The sequence below is a fragment of the Lagenorhynchus albirostris genome, chromosome 8 (assembly GCF_949774975.1).
Source record: "Lagenorhynchus albirostris chromosome 8, mLagAlb1.1, whole genome shotgun sequence".
Lineage (NCBI taxonomy): Eukaryota > Metazoa > Chordata > Mammalia > Artiodactyla > Delphinidae > Lagenorhynchus > Lagenorhynchus albirostris.
In genome coordinates this window covers 73,408,697-73,428,457 of record NC_083102.1, presented here as the reverse complement: position 1 = coordinate 73,428,457, position 19,761 = coordinate 73,408,697, and the positions used below count along the sequence as shown (strand labels likewise).

The 19,761-nt window shown below is 38.6% G+C and overlaps 1 protein-coding gene across 1 annotated transcript in view; it reads right to left on the bottom strand.

The window, feature by feature from the left end:
- The window catches only part of SP4 (Sp4 transcription factor), a 71,843-nt gene extending 52,812 nt beyond the window's left edge, over positions 1-19,031 (bottom strand). The window contains exons 1-3 of the mRNA XM_060157127.1: positions 18,925-19,031; positions 18,388-18,515; positions 16,323-17,874 (exon numbers count right to left, since the gene is read on the bottom strand). Coding sequence (XP_060013110.1) covers positions 16,323-17,874; positions 18,388-18,515; positions 18,925-18,931 — 1,687 coding nt within the window. The 5' untranslated portion in view covers positions 18,932-19,031. The remainder of the gene's footprint in view (positions 1-16,322; positions 17,875-18,387; positions 18,516-18,924) is intronic.
- Between the last annotated feature and the right edge of the window lie 730 nt (positions 19,032-19,761).

Sequence of the window (19,761 nt, the reverse complement as noted above, 5' to 3'; positions counted from 1 at the left end):
TATTGAATGTTTAATACATTACCAGAATGGCACTGTATGTTGCAACAAAATGAACATGTGATAGAAAATGAGACTGCAAAATATTAAACACATACACATATTAATTTAGAAAAAAAGAGTAAGGGTAAATTTATAATAATAATAGTTTACATCCATTCAGTGCTTTGCTATTTACAAAACATTTCCACATGCTACTCCATTTAATCCTCAGAAAAACCCAGTTTAGTAGGCATTTTGTTATCTTCATTTTACAGGTGATTACGACTAAGGCTCAAGAACACTAAAGGCCATCCCCACATCACAGACAGTACCTGGCAGACCAGGGGGCTGAGGGCAGGTCTTGATTCCTGTCCATCTCTATTTCACCAGCACCACAATGTCTCCTTCGTTTTAAGTTAAGCCTACAGTATTATTATGCAAAAACAAATAGCTATTCCTAACCAATGAGAACTGAGTGTTCGATTGCCTTTACTATAACAACTGGGCTAACATATTGAAAAGCATGTAGGATTCTTAATAACATAAATAAATAAATAAATAAGTAAATCCTTTACTAGGGGTGCTTTTAAGGGATATTTGAAGGCACAATTTTATGTTTTTTTTAAACTTCTGTATAACAGTTGAGTGCTAGACCTCACATAACCTTTTTAAGACATGATTCCCAAAACAACTCGTTTCTCAGTAATCATAGGGAATTAAATATATACTTTTAAAAGTGTTTCTATAAATTAAAATTAACTTTACCAAATGAAATCCAAGCAAGTATTATATTAAAAATTGCTTTTGAAACTCATTTGTTTAAAAAAATCCTGTTTTATCATTATTTAATTTTTAAAAAATTCCTCATAGAAGTCCCTCTACGAATCATCTTGACATCAGCACAATCCAGCATTTAAAGAAGTACTTTCTTCCCGAGGTAGCAGCTGGAATCTATATTAAACTCCCCTTTGCCAGTAGTTGTGAAGCTGAAAATGGAGTTCTCCCTGCTTTAATACCCCAAGCAGAAAATTCTAAAGTTTAAACAGATGAAAATACAACTGCTCTTATGAGACCTCTTTGGACTACAAATCAGCTGTCATATTCTTCACCTTCTAGAATAAGAAGTAAGACAGTTTCTCCTTTGAAACTGAGATACAGAGATCCACCTAACTCTTCTACTTCTAAATTTGTAGATTTTACACTATCATCCATGGGGCAGGCTGACTAGAAATCTAAGTCATGAGGTGCTAAGGTAATAAAATAGTTAGGTGGATTGAGATGGTTACTGTAAAGTTGGAAAACAGGAAGGCAGCAAAGACAACAGTAAAATCTCTGGTCTGAAGATCAGGAACTAGCTTTTGGAAAGGTTAGAAGGTAATACTGCATAAGAGAGTTCTCTGGCTACTGCGGCAGTGTTTGTTCTCACAGGGCTATCGATGCTTCTTCTTGGCTAGAGAAGCTCAGGCCTAGGCAAGCATACTCCCTGGCTTAAAGGGCAGCTGGTCTCTGACCAGGGAGCTTCAACGCCTATATCTACCAGCAAGGGCATTCTGAGTAGTCAGCTGAGGTCCCAGATGGCGATCTGAATGGCCAAGTGTTTAGGGCCCTGGTCCTCATCTTCGCTGTTGCTGATGGCTGGGCATACGTCTAGTTTAAAAGGATGGTGGCAAATCATTTTCTAAAAAAATTCTGCAAATCCTTAGTAATGACTCAAACCTAGATGAATGACCTTCTTTAAAAGGCAACAGCATTAGATTCAATACCAAATTTGGCTTCAAAGGTTTGCCAAAACAAAAACAAAACCCGACATTTTTGAAATACATATCTCTTTCACAGTTTTACTCCAAAAAGTAACCGATTCGATTTAAACACTAGAAATATTGTTAAATGATATTTTTCCTGAGTTTTCCTCTTGGCTCAAATGGGCTTGAAATAAAATATAAGCGCAATTTGGTTTCTACACATTTGTGCTTAAAATTATAGAATTTTTAACACTAAACAAAATTACCTCAAATATTTCATTTTACAAAATACACACAAATACAAATAGTTCATTGTAACAAAAGGAAAAAAACCAAGACCTCCATTCCCAAAGGTAACACAACTATTTAATGAAAGAGACATGTTACCAGCACAGAGCTCTTTTCTTAAATATGTCAGTTACCTCTGCTCAACACAAACTGCTCATAGAATGAAACATGTTTGTCTTCCAGTTTGCAAATTATACATAGTTAACACTGCCAGCTCAGACAGCTGCCAAAGGATCCTTTAAAAAGCACGGAGAGCTGTCTGAATACTTTGATTTCAACAATCCAGTTTTCTCTGTGATTTGGGGTGTGGGTATAGCGTGAGGAGGTGTGCTAATTTTTTAGGATTACCCCAAAATGGGTTGGTATCCTTAATTATAGGGTAGGGTTAAGAGAACAAGGATGGTGATGAATAGGTCCACAGATGTAGAATATAATCCCCTTAACTTTTTACTCAATATGTTTATAATGAGTAAATGTATATATGTAAATGTGTACACACACACAAACTTACAGATAGACAAAATGAACTCAATCACATCTTTTGAAAATACAGACTAAATTTACTCCGTCCTCATATACTATAAATTTACTCTGGTGTATCAATCTCTTAGAAAATGTAAATTGGTCTTTAACTCTCTTTGGTATTTTGTTACTTTAAAATTGAGGGGGGAAAAAAAGAAAAACCTTTAAAAACTTTTCATGGAAGCAACTTCCTTGGCCCCAAGGACTTATGATAAAACAGCAAAAATAATTTTGAGTCTAGGTGGAATCTGGGTTCCTTCCCCAACATTCCCATGTGTTAATTCTGTAACACTGGGCAAATTATTTAACTTTTCTGGGCCTTGATTTTTCTCATCTACTAAAAATAGCAATAACCTAACAGTGATATAAAACAAAACTCACGTAGAACAAAGTATAGGCCCCATGAGTAGAGAAGAAATATCTACAATGTATGGTATACATTGTATGGTATATAGTGGCAGATACTCAAATATTGATGTATCTTGTTTCTTATTTATCCAGTAAACAACAATAATAAAGTTATAGCACCATCCCTGTCAAATGAATAAAGTTATAGCACCATCCCTGTCAAATGAGTTAATGCTACATAAAAATGACACGCAGGATTATCTGAAGAACACAAATTCTATACATATAATTTTTATGATCTTTGGATTTTCTTTAAGTCATTTCGTGGCGATATTTCCTTCAGATAGTAGAAAGTTTATATCTATACTGACATGTCACATCCTGATCAAGAAGCAAGTGATGAAAATACAGGCCTCAGGAAGTATATATTTTTTGGTATACTTGATAATTTTATTCATTTTATATTAATACAATTAAATAACAGTGTGTATAAATTAATATAGCACAGACATTATCAATATATGCTGATTTAATAATATTGCTTAATACAAATTAACATTAAATTCTAATATTAACAGTTTACAAATATTAATGAAAATAAAATATAAGACTCCTCTGTGCCTTACATTCTTAGAATCTGGTTTTCAAAATTCATTCAAAACTGGTTTATGGTACACATATATTTAGTAAAGGAAATATTCTTATTAGCCTCAAATTCCCTATCAACACAGGATACCACAAAGTAATAAAACCTTTTTTTATTCTAATTCTCTCTGTGGTACATATGCCCTGTGTCCCAAAGGGCGATAAAGAGTCAGAGTGCTCACCTAAAGAACTTATTGAACATACTACCACAATTACAGTAAGGTAACTTAAAATCATATTGCTTAGCTGTAAAGATAGTCCTGTTCACCTAGACCAGACTTATAAAATATTTTCACTTACTAGCTGCCTAACATATGGCTATATGCCCTTGGTCAAGATACTAACCTCTGACAGCCTTGGTTTCCTGTTCGAAAAACTAAGGTCACCATCACTACCTTCTTCATAGGACTGCCAAAATTAACTGAGTTAATATATATATAATGCTTAAGCACAAAGTCTGACACATAAGAGACAATGAATTGTTTCCACAACTGGTCACAGGAAACACACTGCAGTACATAGGGAGTATACGGTGAGAGACTGTAAGTGGTAATGGTGCCAGGGTTCTAGAAACAGAATGTGTTTGGATTAGGTGGCCTTGAGCAAATTATTTACCACTCTAGGCCTCATTTTTGCACCTGACAGTACTCAACTTTATAGGGTGCTCTAAAGAGTAAATGAGTTAATATACCAAGTGCTGCATACAGTATCTGGCATACTATAAACATGCAGTAAATGTGAGCTTAAATATAAAACAAACATTAAGGGTTAAAGCACACTTGTTTCTTGTTTCATTCATGAAAGAAAACAGAACGACTTCTTTCCCTATTAGAACATTATGGAAGTGGGAGTTCAGCCCCATGTTATTCAACCTCATAAGGAACATATCAAGCCTCACAATACAGATGCTGGGTACCTATTTGCTGACTGAATTTATGGATGCAGTCGGCTAGCAGGGAGTCCATGAAATGGATGAAAGTCTATCAAGAGGTTACTAAAAACTATTACCCGCCCTATCATTAAAATCAATTTAAGTACTGACATCCTACCAATGAGGACAAAAGGTGAGACAAATTCTAGAAATAAAAATACAATGTGCTTTAACTTTATAAAACTAAAAAACAAATAATCAATTTGATTATTTATGAAACAATCAAATTACTCCTTCAACAAGCATATTATCATAGTCTGTCCTATTTATGACAAATATCTGTCAAATGTCAGTGTCTCAAATTGGTTCGTACGTAGATTTAAATATATGGGAAAATGCGTAGGATTTACAAACCACTTTAAGTGTATTTACCTTACATAAATCCAGTTAGTACTCGTCATCATATGCATCTAGTGTCTTCCTCTTCCCTCTTCTCCCTCAAGTCCCTGGTTTAGACACCCTCAACTACAACAAGGACTTTCCACCCTCTCCCCCAACCCCACACCAGGCACAGGTACCCACTTACCACAGCACAGATCACTATCTGGTTCCTATACTTCTGTGCAAAAGCAGCTCCGCTTCTGTGAACAAAAAGCTGTGGTGACTTGACTCATTATTACAGAACTGTACTAAACCCTCTATGACTGGCCACATTATGAGGCACCTACATGAGAACTTCTGAGGGGCAGAAACAACCTGGAGACTTTAAACACCTTTGATTTCTCCTCAAAACTTCCCCCACTGCTAAGATTCTCACAGCAACTGTCTCTCAAAACATATGAACATATGTGTAAGTTCCTCTGTTATTTAATGTTTACTACTCATTTTTCCTTTTATAATCATAAACTCTCATTCCTTTTCAAGTATTTGTCTTGAATCCATCCCAAGGATCTACCCATCCCATTCTCCTATGCAATCAACATTCTCCACCTGTGGGCCTTCCCCTAGCTCAGCATCAGGATTATTTATATTGAGCAATGTTCATCAATGTGTGAAATAGAAAAAAACATACACGTAAGACACAGCTCCTGCCTACAGGAGGTTTACAATTCAACTTTAATGTATACTAATATTCCTTGATCTAAGCCTGAATTTTGCATTGTTTATAGAAGACTCCTTAACTGAATTTCTGACATGTAAAATCCAACATAACCTGAAATAGCCCTCCTCATCCCAACCTTGCAAACTTTTTAGTCATCCTTTTAAGGCCCAGCTCAGTTATCACCCTCTCCATGAAAATATCCCCAGAATTCTACAAGCAGAACAAGTTTTTCCTTCCTTTGGGCTTCTATAACACCTCATTCACAGCCTTTATAAACCAAATGCCATGTTGTACTTTAATCGATTATATAGTCATCGTATTCCATTAAGTCTAAGATGCAAGTGATCATAAGAAAGAAAAAATATTCTGCTAATTAAACTATGACATGCCTTTGCTTATAAGGTGGATTTCAATTTCCAAGATGTTAAAAAAAAAAAAAAAGTATGTTTTAGAAGCAAAGAGATATGGTTATGTCTCCCCAACAGGTAATATATTCTGTGAGAGAGGCAAATTTGTCTCACTTCATTTTCAGTTTCTCAATGCCTATTACCATACTTGATACAGAGGAAAGGAACCAGCAAGCCTGATGTTTTTACCTAATTCCTTAATACTTATTTCATGTCACCATTCTGTATACTAAAGAGAGGTTCAACAACCTGTCTTTTGTATTAAGCAACTTCACTGCCATAGCCTTTCTCAAGACCACTGTGAATTCGTGGCTAAATTATTCCAACAACATCCTTTCCACTGGGCTCCTGATTTCTTACTTCTCCACACTTTTATCTATAGAGAAACGCTCTAACAATATCATTTGCAAACTTATTATTCATGTTTTTCAAACTTATTATTATTTTGGCAGAATCTCTTCTTCAAACAAAATGTAAGCACACAGTGCAATAAACACACAACTTCTCTGGCTAAAGCAGGGGTGGCAGGCTGTCCACTGGGCATGCCCTGAGCTACTCTGTGAGACCACTATGCCTCTATCGAGCACACAGATGAGAGAACACAGCTTCCTGTGTTAACTCTAAGCTTCCATGCAAGGGCTCTACCCTTTTCATTCCAAGTTCAACTGCTTGGCTCAAGACATCCTCTCTTCACCTCTCTACCCTCAAAGTTTCAAATATCCACTTCCCAAACCAATCTTCACCTCAGAAAGCCCTCCCTGTTTACTGCAAACCACTGATCTCACTTGTCTTTGAGCTCTCCTAGTCATTTTCCATAGCTCAAAACCCAGCACTTAAGTATAAACTCTCATATGCAATTGCAGCAAGCCATATAATTGATTCATGTATGTAAGTCTTATCTCCCCAACATAAGTAACCTTTTTAGACAGGCGAGTACTTTCAGAGCTTACATAGACAGTACGCAGCAGACATTTAGGTCTTACTATACTGAAACACACTGCTTCATTTCCACCTGTAGATACACCCCTCCCCATATCCTTAGCTGCACTTCACCAAAGCTTTCTGATACTCCTTTTATACAGATCTCTCTTTTACTTCTGATCTTTAACTCAAGCTAATACCCATATCGAAAACTACTCATTCTCCCGCTTTACTACTTCACATTCTTCTAGTGGGCCAGAGTCGCCATGTAGAGATTTTTACCAGGTTACCAACTTCCAAATATAGTTTTCTTTACAATATCCAAAGCCTTTTTATACATATCATCTCATCTGATCTTTGCAGCTCTATGAGGCAAAAAGGGAAGGAATTAATAGCACTATTTTAAAAATGAAAAAAGGATTGAAGCTCCAATTATAATATGTTTGCCCAGGATGGAATAGCTAATGGAGAGCAGTACCCTAACAAAAATATAAGAGTTCTAATTCCTAATCCTGTTGTATTATATATTTTAAAACGTTATTTTCCCCTGCTGCCTCAACATCCCCACAAGCAGGCTGTAAGCACCCGGCCCAGGCAACCAGGTGCACCAGTGTGATAAGGTTTGCTCCTGCCACAAGGTTCCCTTCCCACCTTCCCCTGACTGTGACCAAGCAGCATTTAAACAAACCAATGAAATCCCCTCACACACTGATCGTTCAATAAAGGCACCTGCCCATGGATTCTTGCTCTCTCTGCTCCCCACCTGCTAGGTTGAGCCAGATCCCTTGGCATCACCTCCCATGTGTGCACCTCCCCTCTCAGTGCACACTGACTGCCTCTCTAGGACCTGTGTGTATAATAAACTTTTTTTCCTGGGCCTCTCCTGTGTCTCCTCTTCTGGTTGCACCTGACTGATGATCACCTAAAAGAACACAAAATACCTGTGATCTAGGAAGCCTCTCAGAGTACATACATCTGCAGTAATAATAAATATACTACTTGAACTACACGGCTGATCAAGCCCAGATAGTCCCTACTCCTAACTTTATTACCATACCTAAGGCAAAAAGAACTTCATATATGGGAATTATTACTTTTTCTATTCAAAAGGGTCTCGGGCCTCAAATATTTTTTTAAAAGCGCCTATGTGCTAGATATTCTGAGTCAAAAAGAAAGACCTACTTCATTTGTTTACTCCACAGGATAAATTAACAAATTTGAAGCTCTGAGCGCTTCCCACAGTTTGAACTCCATCAGTATACTGGATTTTCCAACTGCTCTCTAAGTCTACTGAAGAAAAAGTAATCACATTGTTCATACTAAAGTGTCATTATCAGAAATATGACTATGGCTAAAGAGCTACTGAGATAAAATATCCTAACTACAAATTCAATGTTGGGCACTTTAGTGTGTTTTTAAAATACTAATGCTTTGGTAGTCACCTAACAGAAGTGCAAATGACATAGAAAAATAGCATCTAAGAGCACAATCAGTAAGTCTAACAAATAACGAAGAACAGAAATCTATTAATTTATGAATTAAAGTATTGCATTTATTTCTTAATAGAATTTATCTCAATAATACCGCCTTTGTAATAAGAAAAATGGTAAATGTGACCCTCAAACCTCCCCTCCACCCTCACCAAATCCCTACTTAGTCAATCATTTAAGTTTAACACGACTTACAAGGAACTCTCACCATATGCTGGATGGAAGTACCCAGAATAGAACTACGTACTCAAATATTCATAGAATCCTAAATTTTAGAATTAGAAGACTCACAGATTATCTAATCAAACCTTCTATACAACACAGGAAATTCTATATTTTGGTGTCTCTGATAGATGGACACCCAGCATCTAACAACAGGAAGATCACTACTTCATGAAACAAACCATTCCATTACCGCACAGCATTAGCTCATGTGTGTGTACATATACTTATTGTATTGGTTTCCCAGGGCCAAAACATAACAGAACTTTATTAAAAAACAAAAACAACAAAAAATAGCTCTTCACATACCCAAAGAAGCTGTCACACTTTCTCTTATTTTCTTTTAATAACAACCCCCCTCTCTGATTATTGCTAGTGTGAAATGTTTTCCACACGTTTCATCCTGGGAAGCCTTCTCGATATGCTCGCCAGTTTGTCACTGTCCCATTTAAAATGTGCCACACCCAGTATTGTACGCAGTATTGCAGAAATGGTCTGACAAGCATAAAATACAGGAGCTTTACTCTACTCTTAGTTCATATTAAGCCAATAAATCCCAAATCATCTTCACATGTCCTGCTGCCAAACCATGTTTTCCATCTTGTAGGTGAACAATCCTGCCCCCCACCCCTCAACTTTAAATAGAGGATCTTACCTGTTATATTTATGTTGCTAATTCTGGCCCAGCATTCTGGTCTATTAAGATCACTGGGCATCTCAATTCTATGCTCTATCATAATTGTTAGCAACATCTCCTGGCTTTGTCTCATCTTTGAATTCAGTAAATAGGTCACCCTTCAGTATAAAATTTGAAAAAAATGTTCAACAGGACTGTATCAAGGATAGAACCCTATGCCATAATACCAGAGACCTCTACCTCTACTGAGGTAGACAATCAACATTTTTCATATAATAGAGCAACCAGGTACGAGCCTTTAAAGAAATCATGACTATCAAGGCTGAAATCAAGATACACTGTACTGACGTTATTTTGTATACTCATCTGGAAACTCTAAAGAAAGAATTTATGAACCTTGTTCCTTAGTGAACCCATACTGGTTCCCAATGATCCCTGAATTCTTTTAAATGCTCAGAGGCCAACTACTCCATAATTCATTCAAGGACTTTGCTAGGACGGTTATCAAGCTCATTTGTCTGTAGTGTGGGATGTTTTCAAAAAGGGAGGTGCTTATTCATACTCAATTCTTCCATGCCGCGTAATTTTTAAGTTACTGATATGGCCTGAAATGAAACCGGAAAGTTCCTCTAACTTTAGGATAGCATTCGTCTAGATCATCCTGACTTCCGAAGAGCAACTAAACGTCCCCTACCTCCTCACTTACCTTGAATAAATATCTCGGAGTGAGTTACAGCTCTAGTCATTTCAGCCGGAACTGCATTTTCCTCGCTGGTTAACAGCAGCAGAGTGGAGGAGTTCTGCCTTTTCTTGATATTACACCATTTTGCTCAAACAATGAGCATCTCTTTCTCTGACTGAAAACCTTATAAGTTGTTTGAAAGAATTTTAAAAGCCTGACTTTATTATGAGCTTCTGTTTAACTGACTATTATTAAATGTCATGCTTCTTTTTGTTTTTATCCTATGCCCCTACTCCTATCTTCCACATACACTATTTTGAAATCTGAGTGTAACATGGAAGTCTCCATGCAGCCACACTAGTTTCTTTCACTACTTTCTATCATAATTGTCTGTCAATGCCACATTGTCAGGGCTAGTAGAAACCTTAACTGCATAGTCAGCATTTCAATTTTCAAAACTGCTTACCCTTTAAGGGATTCAAGTATACATCAGATACAAAAAGGTGAAAAATAGCCTGTATCTGTAGACTTATCCTTTTACTGTATGTCTTGTGAACACCTTGGAATCAGAGATGACTTTAAACCATGGCTCTACCACTTACTGGAGGGCAAATTTTCTTTTCTTTTTTTAAAAAAAAATTTATTAGAATATAGTTGATTTACAATGTTGTATTAGTTTCAGGTGTACAACAAGGTGAATCAGTTATACATATATCCACTCATTTTTAGATTCTTTTCCCATATAGGCCATTACAGAATACTGAGTAGACTTCCCTGTGCTATAGAGTAGGTCCTTATTAGTTATCTATTTTATACATAGTAGTGTGTATATGTCAATCCTAATCTCCCAATTTATTCTGCCCCACTTCCCTTTACCCCCTGGTAATCATAAGTTTGTTTTCTACATCTGCAACTCTATTTCTATTTTGTAGGTAAGTTCGTTTGTACCCTTTTTTAGATTCCACATATAAGCAAAGCTCAGTGAGGCTATCTGTAAAACAGGTACAGTAATCCCAAGGATACTGTAGGATATACTGAGATAGCATGAATACCTGGCCCAGCACATAACACACTCTAGGAAAACAATAAATGTTTGTTTTCTTCCTCGAATCTCATTTTAAAAAATCCATTTCTAACTACTGTTTGGGAAAAAATGCAGTATCTCAACAGCCCTAGAACTTGCTTACCTACATACAGAATTTACTAATCTCTTCAAGTTCTGAATTTTCTCTTTCAAAAAGGACAAAATTATACCACTGAGATTTCACCATTAAATTCAATAACAAGGAGGCAGATAGAATTGTGTTTTCCACCAATATTATATTCAATATATTAATGCTGAATATCCAGGAATAACAGACACAGTCTACCTGGGAGAAGACAACTCAAGCTGGATACTCTCCCCTCTCTGATCCCTAAACCTCAGCTACATTTACTCATAACTAGCAAAAGATCTGGATAACAAAGGCAGAAATATGAGAAAGACAACTGGAGCAGAAGCCAGGATTCTAGTCCTCACTTTGCCACAAAGTACACGTCGTTCAACCTTCCTGGCTTCAGTTTCTTTAGTTCTGAACTACCACTAAGGGATGAGGGAGGGGGAAGGATGCTCAATTATCTTTAAGTTACCTTAGTTAACTACAATTTCAGTAAGTCTTTATCTCACCACACACACTCATATAAGTAATAGGTTTCCTCTGCCACAGTTTGCTCATTCACTAGGTAATAAAATGACAAGCATTAGGAACATACAATCTTATCTCATACCTACATCAGAAGGGTACAGGACAGCCCACATATACATAGGCATATGGTCCGGTATCAGGCCAGGTTCCCTCTTTTACTGTCAATGCGTACTATGTCATCCCCAAGTACCTAATGTAGCACTGCAGAAACTCTGACCCATATTTCTCCTTTCACTTATAACAGAAAAACACAAAATTCCTTTACAGACTTTAGCAGCAATAACAAAAGGCTACAAGTGGTGAGCAATAATCTCAAAGATCCTTTTAAACTAAAATTCTCTCATTTTGTAAATCTGTGTTATTTGTGCAAGATCTATGTAGAGCAAATTTTCCCTATCTTCCTTCTTAATCAAGCTTCCTTTCTTCCTCTTCAACTTGCTTTTATGCCTGCTCCAATATTTCTTATGTATTACTTGTTATATATTCCTTGATTTAGATTTGAAAAGCAGGTGATTAACACTGTTTTCCTTCACTCTCTTATCCTGAAATCCCTCGCAAAGATGCCCTTTTAAAAAATTAATGTGGCTCTACAATGAGTACCTTACCTTCCAAGAAAAACTTAAAACTACACAATGATATTGTTATGTCATCATCAACAAATCTTAAAGGTCATGCTGTACATTTTCTAATGGGTAAAACCAACTTGGTAGTTCAGAACCCAAATCTTGTACAGGGCACAAGATGTAAGTTCCTTATGATGAATTCCAATCTGTAACAAAGATTAGTAGAAGATTTTACTGGAAGAAAATTACAGGAGTAAATGTGACTTCTCTGAAAAAAGAAATAACCAAACACAGGAGACATATGTATACACAAAAATAGATGTGTATGTTTATACATGTACATATACATATGTGTATATATGTGTATAACATATATGTATGTTATTTTAAGATGCCTACTAGAGAAATCCAAATTAATACAACATATGGCAAAGGAAAACCATATCTGTATTAAACTTCTAGTCAATTTTCTACTTTTAGTAGCTCTAGAAAAAAGTTTGGTGCAAGAGGTTGATTCTACCGGATTAAGTTAGGTTTTTAAATTAAATAAAAATGTCAACTATTTCCTTTGGTCTCCATTTTCACCAATAATGAAGAACTGGCTCTCCCATTCCTGGTTCTGTTAATCCCCAAAGAAGTAAAGGAAGGTAAGAGAGAAAGTTCTTGAAAAACCAGCAACATCTCCTCAAGTCTGAACTACCTTTATGTAAGAATTTGCACAGGAATGTTAATTTCCATTAAAACTGACAAAGAAATATCCATCCACCAAGCAAAAACATGATCTATTACCATATGTGATTAGGGCCAAAAATAAATCAAACTGCTGGCCAATGCAAGTTAAAATTTAGAAACCAATGGTCCCTACATATTCGAAATCCTTTAACTAAAGAGAAATAACTCCTAAAGTTCATTTTAACTACGGCACTTTGGCTACCAGAATACTTCGTGAAAACAGGTAGTTCTTTTTGAGGAAAACATCATCCCCTCTCCTCACTTAGTTAAAACAAAGGATGTTCTTAAGCCAGCAGCATGATTAGTTATTACCTTCGCTCTTAACTTAAAATAGGATTTCAAACTCTGAATCCCAAAAAGGAAACAAACAATATGTAGCAGGAGTACATGTATTCAGTTCCTACTACAATTCTAACTAACTAAATGCTAGATGCTCAGCCTGGAACACAGGATTTCGAGCTGAGACCAAACCACAGAAACACATTATGCTGAATACGTTTTCAAGGAAAGAGGTTCCCCGTAGGATGTCATTAACATTCTTATTTCATAAAATCAAGTATGAAGTGTCCCAGCTTCAAAAACTGGTTTCATTTGATTTACCTTGTATGATTTTTTTTTCTTTTTCTGTCCATATTATCCAGAACCTTTCCTATACTTCCTGAAGTAATATGAGGATGGATGGTGGAGAACTCTTAGCCCCTTGTCCTTGAGCTAGCCATTACATTTTGTCAAAGCTGATAATTTTTTCAAGCCCTGGTAATAGTTGTTATGAATATTCAGAGCAAAAATTTTCCCATAACTCAAACAATACCATTCTCCTGGGGGTGAACCAGGAAATAATCAAAAAGTACTAAAAAGTGAATGGGGACAAAAAGTAAAAAATCTCAACTTCCAGGGCTCATTTATAAAAGGGATATAGGCACTTGTTGCTCACTCTCTCCCTTTCAGAGATGGTAAAGTACCTGGTGTACCACTCTCAGTGTCTTAAAAGCTCAAAACCAAAAGAAATTAATGAAAACAGAGTTAATTCCTTAGCTTCATTAAAACCACTCCAGGGTGCTGCTCCCAATTCCAAATTGCTATCTTCTCCATCACCATTTATACCTTAATCCAGCAAACATTGTCAAACACCTATTATGCCAGGAAGTAAAGTAAAATCTGCAAACAACCATACCCAAATTAACTACACAGAGTTGCTGAAATCGGGGTACATTTCTGGTCTTTGTAACATGGCTATCTTCTTAAACGATAGAGCGTATGTATTAGAACATCAACAAAATTTAAAATCTTTGGTTTCAGGAAAAAACCAACTACATAAAGTTCAAATTTCCTTATACACATGTGCCCCCCAAACCATATAAACTCTTTAAATAAAAAAATTATCCCTGAAAATGCAGGACTAAACACACCTATTGGGAGTGCTCAACACATAGCTAGTCAATATATATTTGTGGAATAAAAACTATAAATGGTACTTGTCAGAGAAATCCACCCTCTGAGGCACTTACGAACTAGGCTCGAAATCCATCACTTCCGAATTTTGCCTTATAGTTCATTGCGGACGACTTGATCCTTGGTTCTCAAACTTAAATGAGATTTACAATCACCTGGACAGTTTGTTTGAAAGATTCCTTGACCACACCCCCCAAAAACTACAGTTCCAGAAAATGGATCCTGCATTTACCATAATGTATCATTCAAGTGAATCTGAGGCGGTCAGAAGATCATACTCTCAGTTACACCGGCTTACCCTCACGACAGGCAAAGGAAAAACTCTGGGTCATAATTGATGTCAATTAAAGAATAGAAAAACTGACTATTTCTAACCTAAATTATAAATTATTCAATTCTCTTCATCATAATTCACTAACTAATGCTTAAAAGGCAAGATAAAATATAAATGAAATAAATTTTGCTTTGACAATACAAATTGTCATTCAACCCACCCCAAACAGACATTTTTCTGAAATACTTAACTTATTATCAATGTTTAGAAAAAGAGTAGAAACAAAGCAAGGTAAGGACTATAATCCACAGAAACACACATATAATTGTGCTGTAATAGTCTTAGGGGAAAATGTACCACGCTCAAAACGCTCTTTAACTACGTTACTGTGTCTGTCAATACAGGAGCCACTAGCCACGTATGGTTATTTAAATTAATATTAAAGAAAATCAAGTAAAATTAAAAATTCAATTCCTCTGTTGCATTAGTCACAATTTAAGTGCTCAATAACCACACGTGGCTAGTGGCTAACATACGGGATAGAACAAATATAGATCATTTCCATCATCACAGAAAATTCTGTTGGATACCTCTGGTTTAAAATCAACGGGTATCTAAACAAAACATGTTACCTCTGTTCTTCTTAATCAGAGAGCTCTGACAACTTCCAAATCTTAAATATATACATCTACTTTAGGTACTAACTGTAAAACAAGAACCCTAGCATAATTTATCTGAAACTTGTTTCAAGAAAGGTCATTCAAAAGTGATATGCTTATTCATTTCAGATTATCAAAACAGAAATAATTTAACTAAAGAGGTCTTAAAGTATCAAAGACACCAAAACCACAACTAGGTTTTCATAATCAAATGAAAAGTATTTAATTACTAGAAAACAAAAGGTGTTAGATGAAAAAAGACTGGTCCAAAATGATTAAAATACTTAATAAGACTGGTTTTCCAAATGCTTCAGAAGTATCTATTTACATGCATTAACAAATAACTGCTTTATAACTGATTTTAAAACAACCTTACTACAACAAATTCAAACTATTGACAGTTTACTGTCTATATTTTTAATTGCCTTCCACCAACTTCATACTAAAAACACCTATAAATAACATAACCATCACAGATTTTACTTAAATATAATTTTATGTGAAGGACTATTCACTCAAATCCTGGTTTTAGCAGAAAAGTAGACAGAAAAGTTAATGAAACAATTTGCAACTCAAAATTATCTCTCTCAACTGTATCAATATCTAGTTTAAAACAACACCGTGTAATAAAACGCAAAAGCACGGGCAACAAGATGCGGAAGCATGAGGAGTAACATACAGTAGCATTAAAACTGTAACAGACTCATAACTGTATTATTTCAGGTTTAAACCTACTTTCCCTTAAAGAAGATATAAACATCATTTTGACTAGGGTTCTTTCAGAAAAGTTCAAGTGTACACAAATTTGGTCTCTGAATTACAAAAAATTATGATTCTAATCAGGACGTTTAGCTCCGCAGAAAAATAATTTTATAAAATTCTCCAACGAATTTAACACATAAAACCTAATGCTGAATAGTATGAATGTGAATGGGTCACACTGATGATTACAGAGTCACGGTACTGAGTGTAATACTCCCGGGTATTTTAGTTTCCTTATGATTATCTGTTTACCTCAGAGGTTTACATCAAATCTGAGTTAGCAAAGAAAAACAATAACCGTTATTAACAACCAGAGAGAAAAGATTGCAGTTGACTTACCTGCAACACTGGTGATTGTAACTGGAACTCCTTGCACTTGAACGCCCGCAGCACCCAGGTTGGCAACACTCACTGTCTGAAGATTAGGCACTGATGCAAGCTGGGCAGTATTCAAAGTTATTGGGGCGCCAGCAACAGCCACGGGAGCAATCTGAGCAAGAGTTGTGCCACCGCTTGAAGACACTGGGGTGATGGTTAATTGTTGGGATAACCCAGCATTCTGAACTTGCAAATTTGAAAGACTCTGAATATTCTGAACCTGTACAGTTTGCCAGCTGATTTGCCCTGAAGGTGTTAAAGTTGGAGCCCTGATAAGCACCTGAGTCGGATTTACTGCTTGAAGTTGAACATTCTGCAAAGGCTGCTGCTGGATGGTCTGAATCGTCTGCCCGGACTGGAGTTGAAATGACTGTGGTGGAATAGCCTGAATTATCTGTTGCTGAGGCTGTTGGATCTGGATCTGTTGCAAGATAGGCTGGCCTACAATTTGCACCTGCTGAAGGGAATTTGATTGATCCTGCGTATTCTGTATTCCATTAGACTGAAGCTGACTGGAGCTCTGGGCTTCAGACTCAGTAGCAGCAGGTGTTTGAGAATCTTCGATGGTGCGTTCAGAACTACTGGCTGATGTGCTTGCATACTGGCCCGTATCTGCTGAGCTCACTAACGTGTCACTGCTGCTCAGAGATGCTGATGCAGTGGTGGTGCAGGCAGTGGAGGAGGAGGGCGATTCTGGCATAGTACTGGCAGAAGCAGTAGTGGTGGGTGTGGGAACTAACTGACTCCCATTGGACGTCCCGCCATCAGTAGTAGGAGCAGACTGGCCGACCTGTCCAGTCCCTCCTCCAGCAGCCACACTGTTTATCACTGGCAAAGCTAAAGTCACTCCTCCAATGTTAATTGGTAGAGTTGTTACAACTTGAGCCTGAGTACCAGGAAGGGTCTGTAATTGCAGTGGTATTGAGACACCAGGTCTAATTTGGACTGGAACTGTCTGATTTGCCAGGTTTTGAGCAAGAATATTCCCAGAAGCTGTCCTGTTAGCAGCTGTGAGTATAGCTTGATTATTACCTGCAGAAATGAGCTGAATTTGACCCTGCAAATCCTGTAGAGATGAACTACTAGTTGGATTGATTTGAATTTGCTGGCCTTCCACTGTTTGAAGTTGTGGAATCACTTGGTACTGTACACTACCACTTGGATTTTGTACTTGTATGACTTGAAACTGACCAGGGGAGGAAGAATTACCTGATTTAGTTTTTGTGGGAGATGCACTCCCGTTATTACTGCTGGAAGAACTAGATGAACTAGAAGCTGGTTGAGAAACGTTATTTTCTTTTGAAGTGGGAGGAGTGGAGGCAACAAGTTGCCAAGCGTTTCCAGCAAGTTGTGTTGTTACCAGTTCTAGCTGTTGTGGTTGATTTTGAAGTTGCACCAATCCTTGGCTTGGGTCTATAATGATTTGTTGTTGTCCAGTTGCTTGATTTTCACCAGGAGTCCCTATTTTGCTGCAAGTAGCTGCCAGTAAAGCCAGAGGAGAGGGCTGAGAGTCCTACCCAAAATGGGATGGTAAAGGAGAGGGGGAAAAAAAAAGTGGGCGGATTTAGTGAAGGCCAAGTAGCTGGGAGGGGTTTATTTATTTATTTATTTATTTTGACAGCTCTACATTTCAGAACTCACTCAGGAAGTGGCAAAAATCAAAATAAATATTAACAAAAGCAGTAAGATATAGGAATAAGGAAGCAGATCCCGCACTATGAAGTTTAAATAAAAGGACATTTCTAACAAACTTTCTTGAAGTGTTATTTTCCTAAACTCAAAATGCCCTTGGGAGAATACACACCTTTTTCTTATAGTCTGAGTTCGTTCCTGGTGGAATTTTAAACAGCGATATCCCAAACATGTGAAATCTTTATGAATTTACAATTTAACTTCCTCACTCTCAGATGCTTTGAGTGGATAAAACATTTTTATTCTGTTCTTCACTTCTGGACATTTAAAGGGCATAACTCCCCTTTCCCCTTATGTTTCGTGATGATTTTTTTTTTTATATGTTTGCTTTTACCTGGGAGCCTGAGGTTTTGGGTTTTTTATTGTTATTCTCTGGCTCAGAGGTTTTCCCTCCTTCTGTAGCCATCGCCGCTGCCGCTGCCGCCGCCGCCGCCGCCTCCTCCTCCTCCTCCTTCTTCTGATCTGCAACAAACACCCCCATACACGACAACAGGTTATTAGGATTATTATTATTCGCCTTCCCCCTCTCCTCTCCTCCCCCTCCCCCCGAACATTAATCTCCATAAACCCGCGATCCACGCACACCGGCAAGGGGTGGGGGAGAAGGAGGGAAGGAAGGAGGGGGATATCACAAAACGTGGTTTGAAACCCGACCCATCGGCTCCAGAGCAACACCCAGAAGGTTGTTCTGTCTCAGACATTAAGACAAAACACAACCCTCCTTCCCTCCCCCTGATTCCCTCCCTCCCTCTCCTCCTCCCCTTAAAGCATCTCAGCGGCCCCGGGGGAGGGGGGAGAACCGAGCAGGGTCTGGGGAGGGAGGGAGGGAGGGAGGCGGTGAAGGAGACCGAGGGGGGTGGAGAATACGTACCGCTCATCCCGCATTAACAGGACAAACCCTCAGACGGAGACACAGGGATAGAGGTGGGTGGGGGTGGGGGCGAGGCGGGAGGAGAGGCCGGTCCCGCCCGCCCGCGGTGGCTCGGAGGAGGCTGTAGCTGGCACAGGCTCTGCCTCTTTTTCCGCGAATGGCCGCCGCTGGGCTGTGGCGTAGCAGCTCCTCTCTCCGCCCGAGCCCTGCTGACTCGCCCTTGATTGACAGCGGCGGCGCGCCGCGCGGGCGGCGGCGCGGGCCGGGGGCGGGGCCAGGGCGGCGCGAGCCCGGCCGACTCCCCACCCCCCTCGGCCTCTCTCTGCCGGAGCCGCCGACTCTCCACCCCTTCCCCCAGCGGATTGGCCGCCGACCTGCCGGGGGCCGGGGCGCTGGGGCCGCCTCCTCTCCACCCCCTTTCTCGGGGTTATTCTTTCAGCAGCTTTTCTTTTCCTCCCGTGGCTAGTCCGGCGCTCGCTCTCTCGGTGTTCTAGCTCAGGCGCGCTGCCGGTAGGCCCTCCATACAGCCAAACTTGTTGTCTCAGGATATCCCGCCCCCTACTCATTTCCCAGCGCCCTCCCCTCAAAAGCCGGCTCCAGCATCCCTTGGAATTGCCACGAAAAAAAAAAGCAGGGCTCTCGTTCAAGGGAAGCGAGAGGAGCGGACAAGGCAGCGCGCGAGCCACCGACAACTCGGCGAACCCGGTGAACTGCCCGCTGCCCCTGCGCCGGGAGCATGGCTTTCCTGAGGCGCATCCGGACCCGGGCGCTCTTTTTCCCTGGTTCGGTCCCCATTGGTTGAGCGCCTAGGTGACGCGCGCTGAGTGGTGGGAGAAA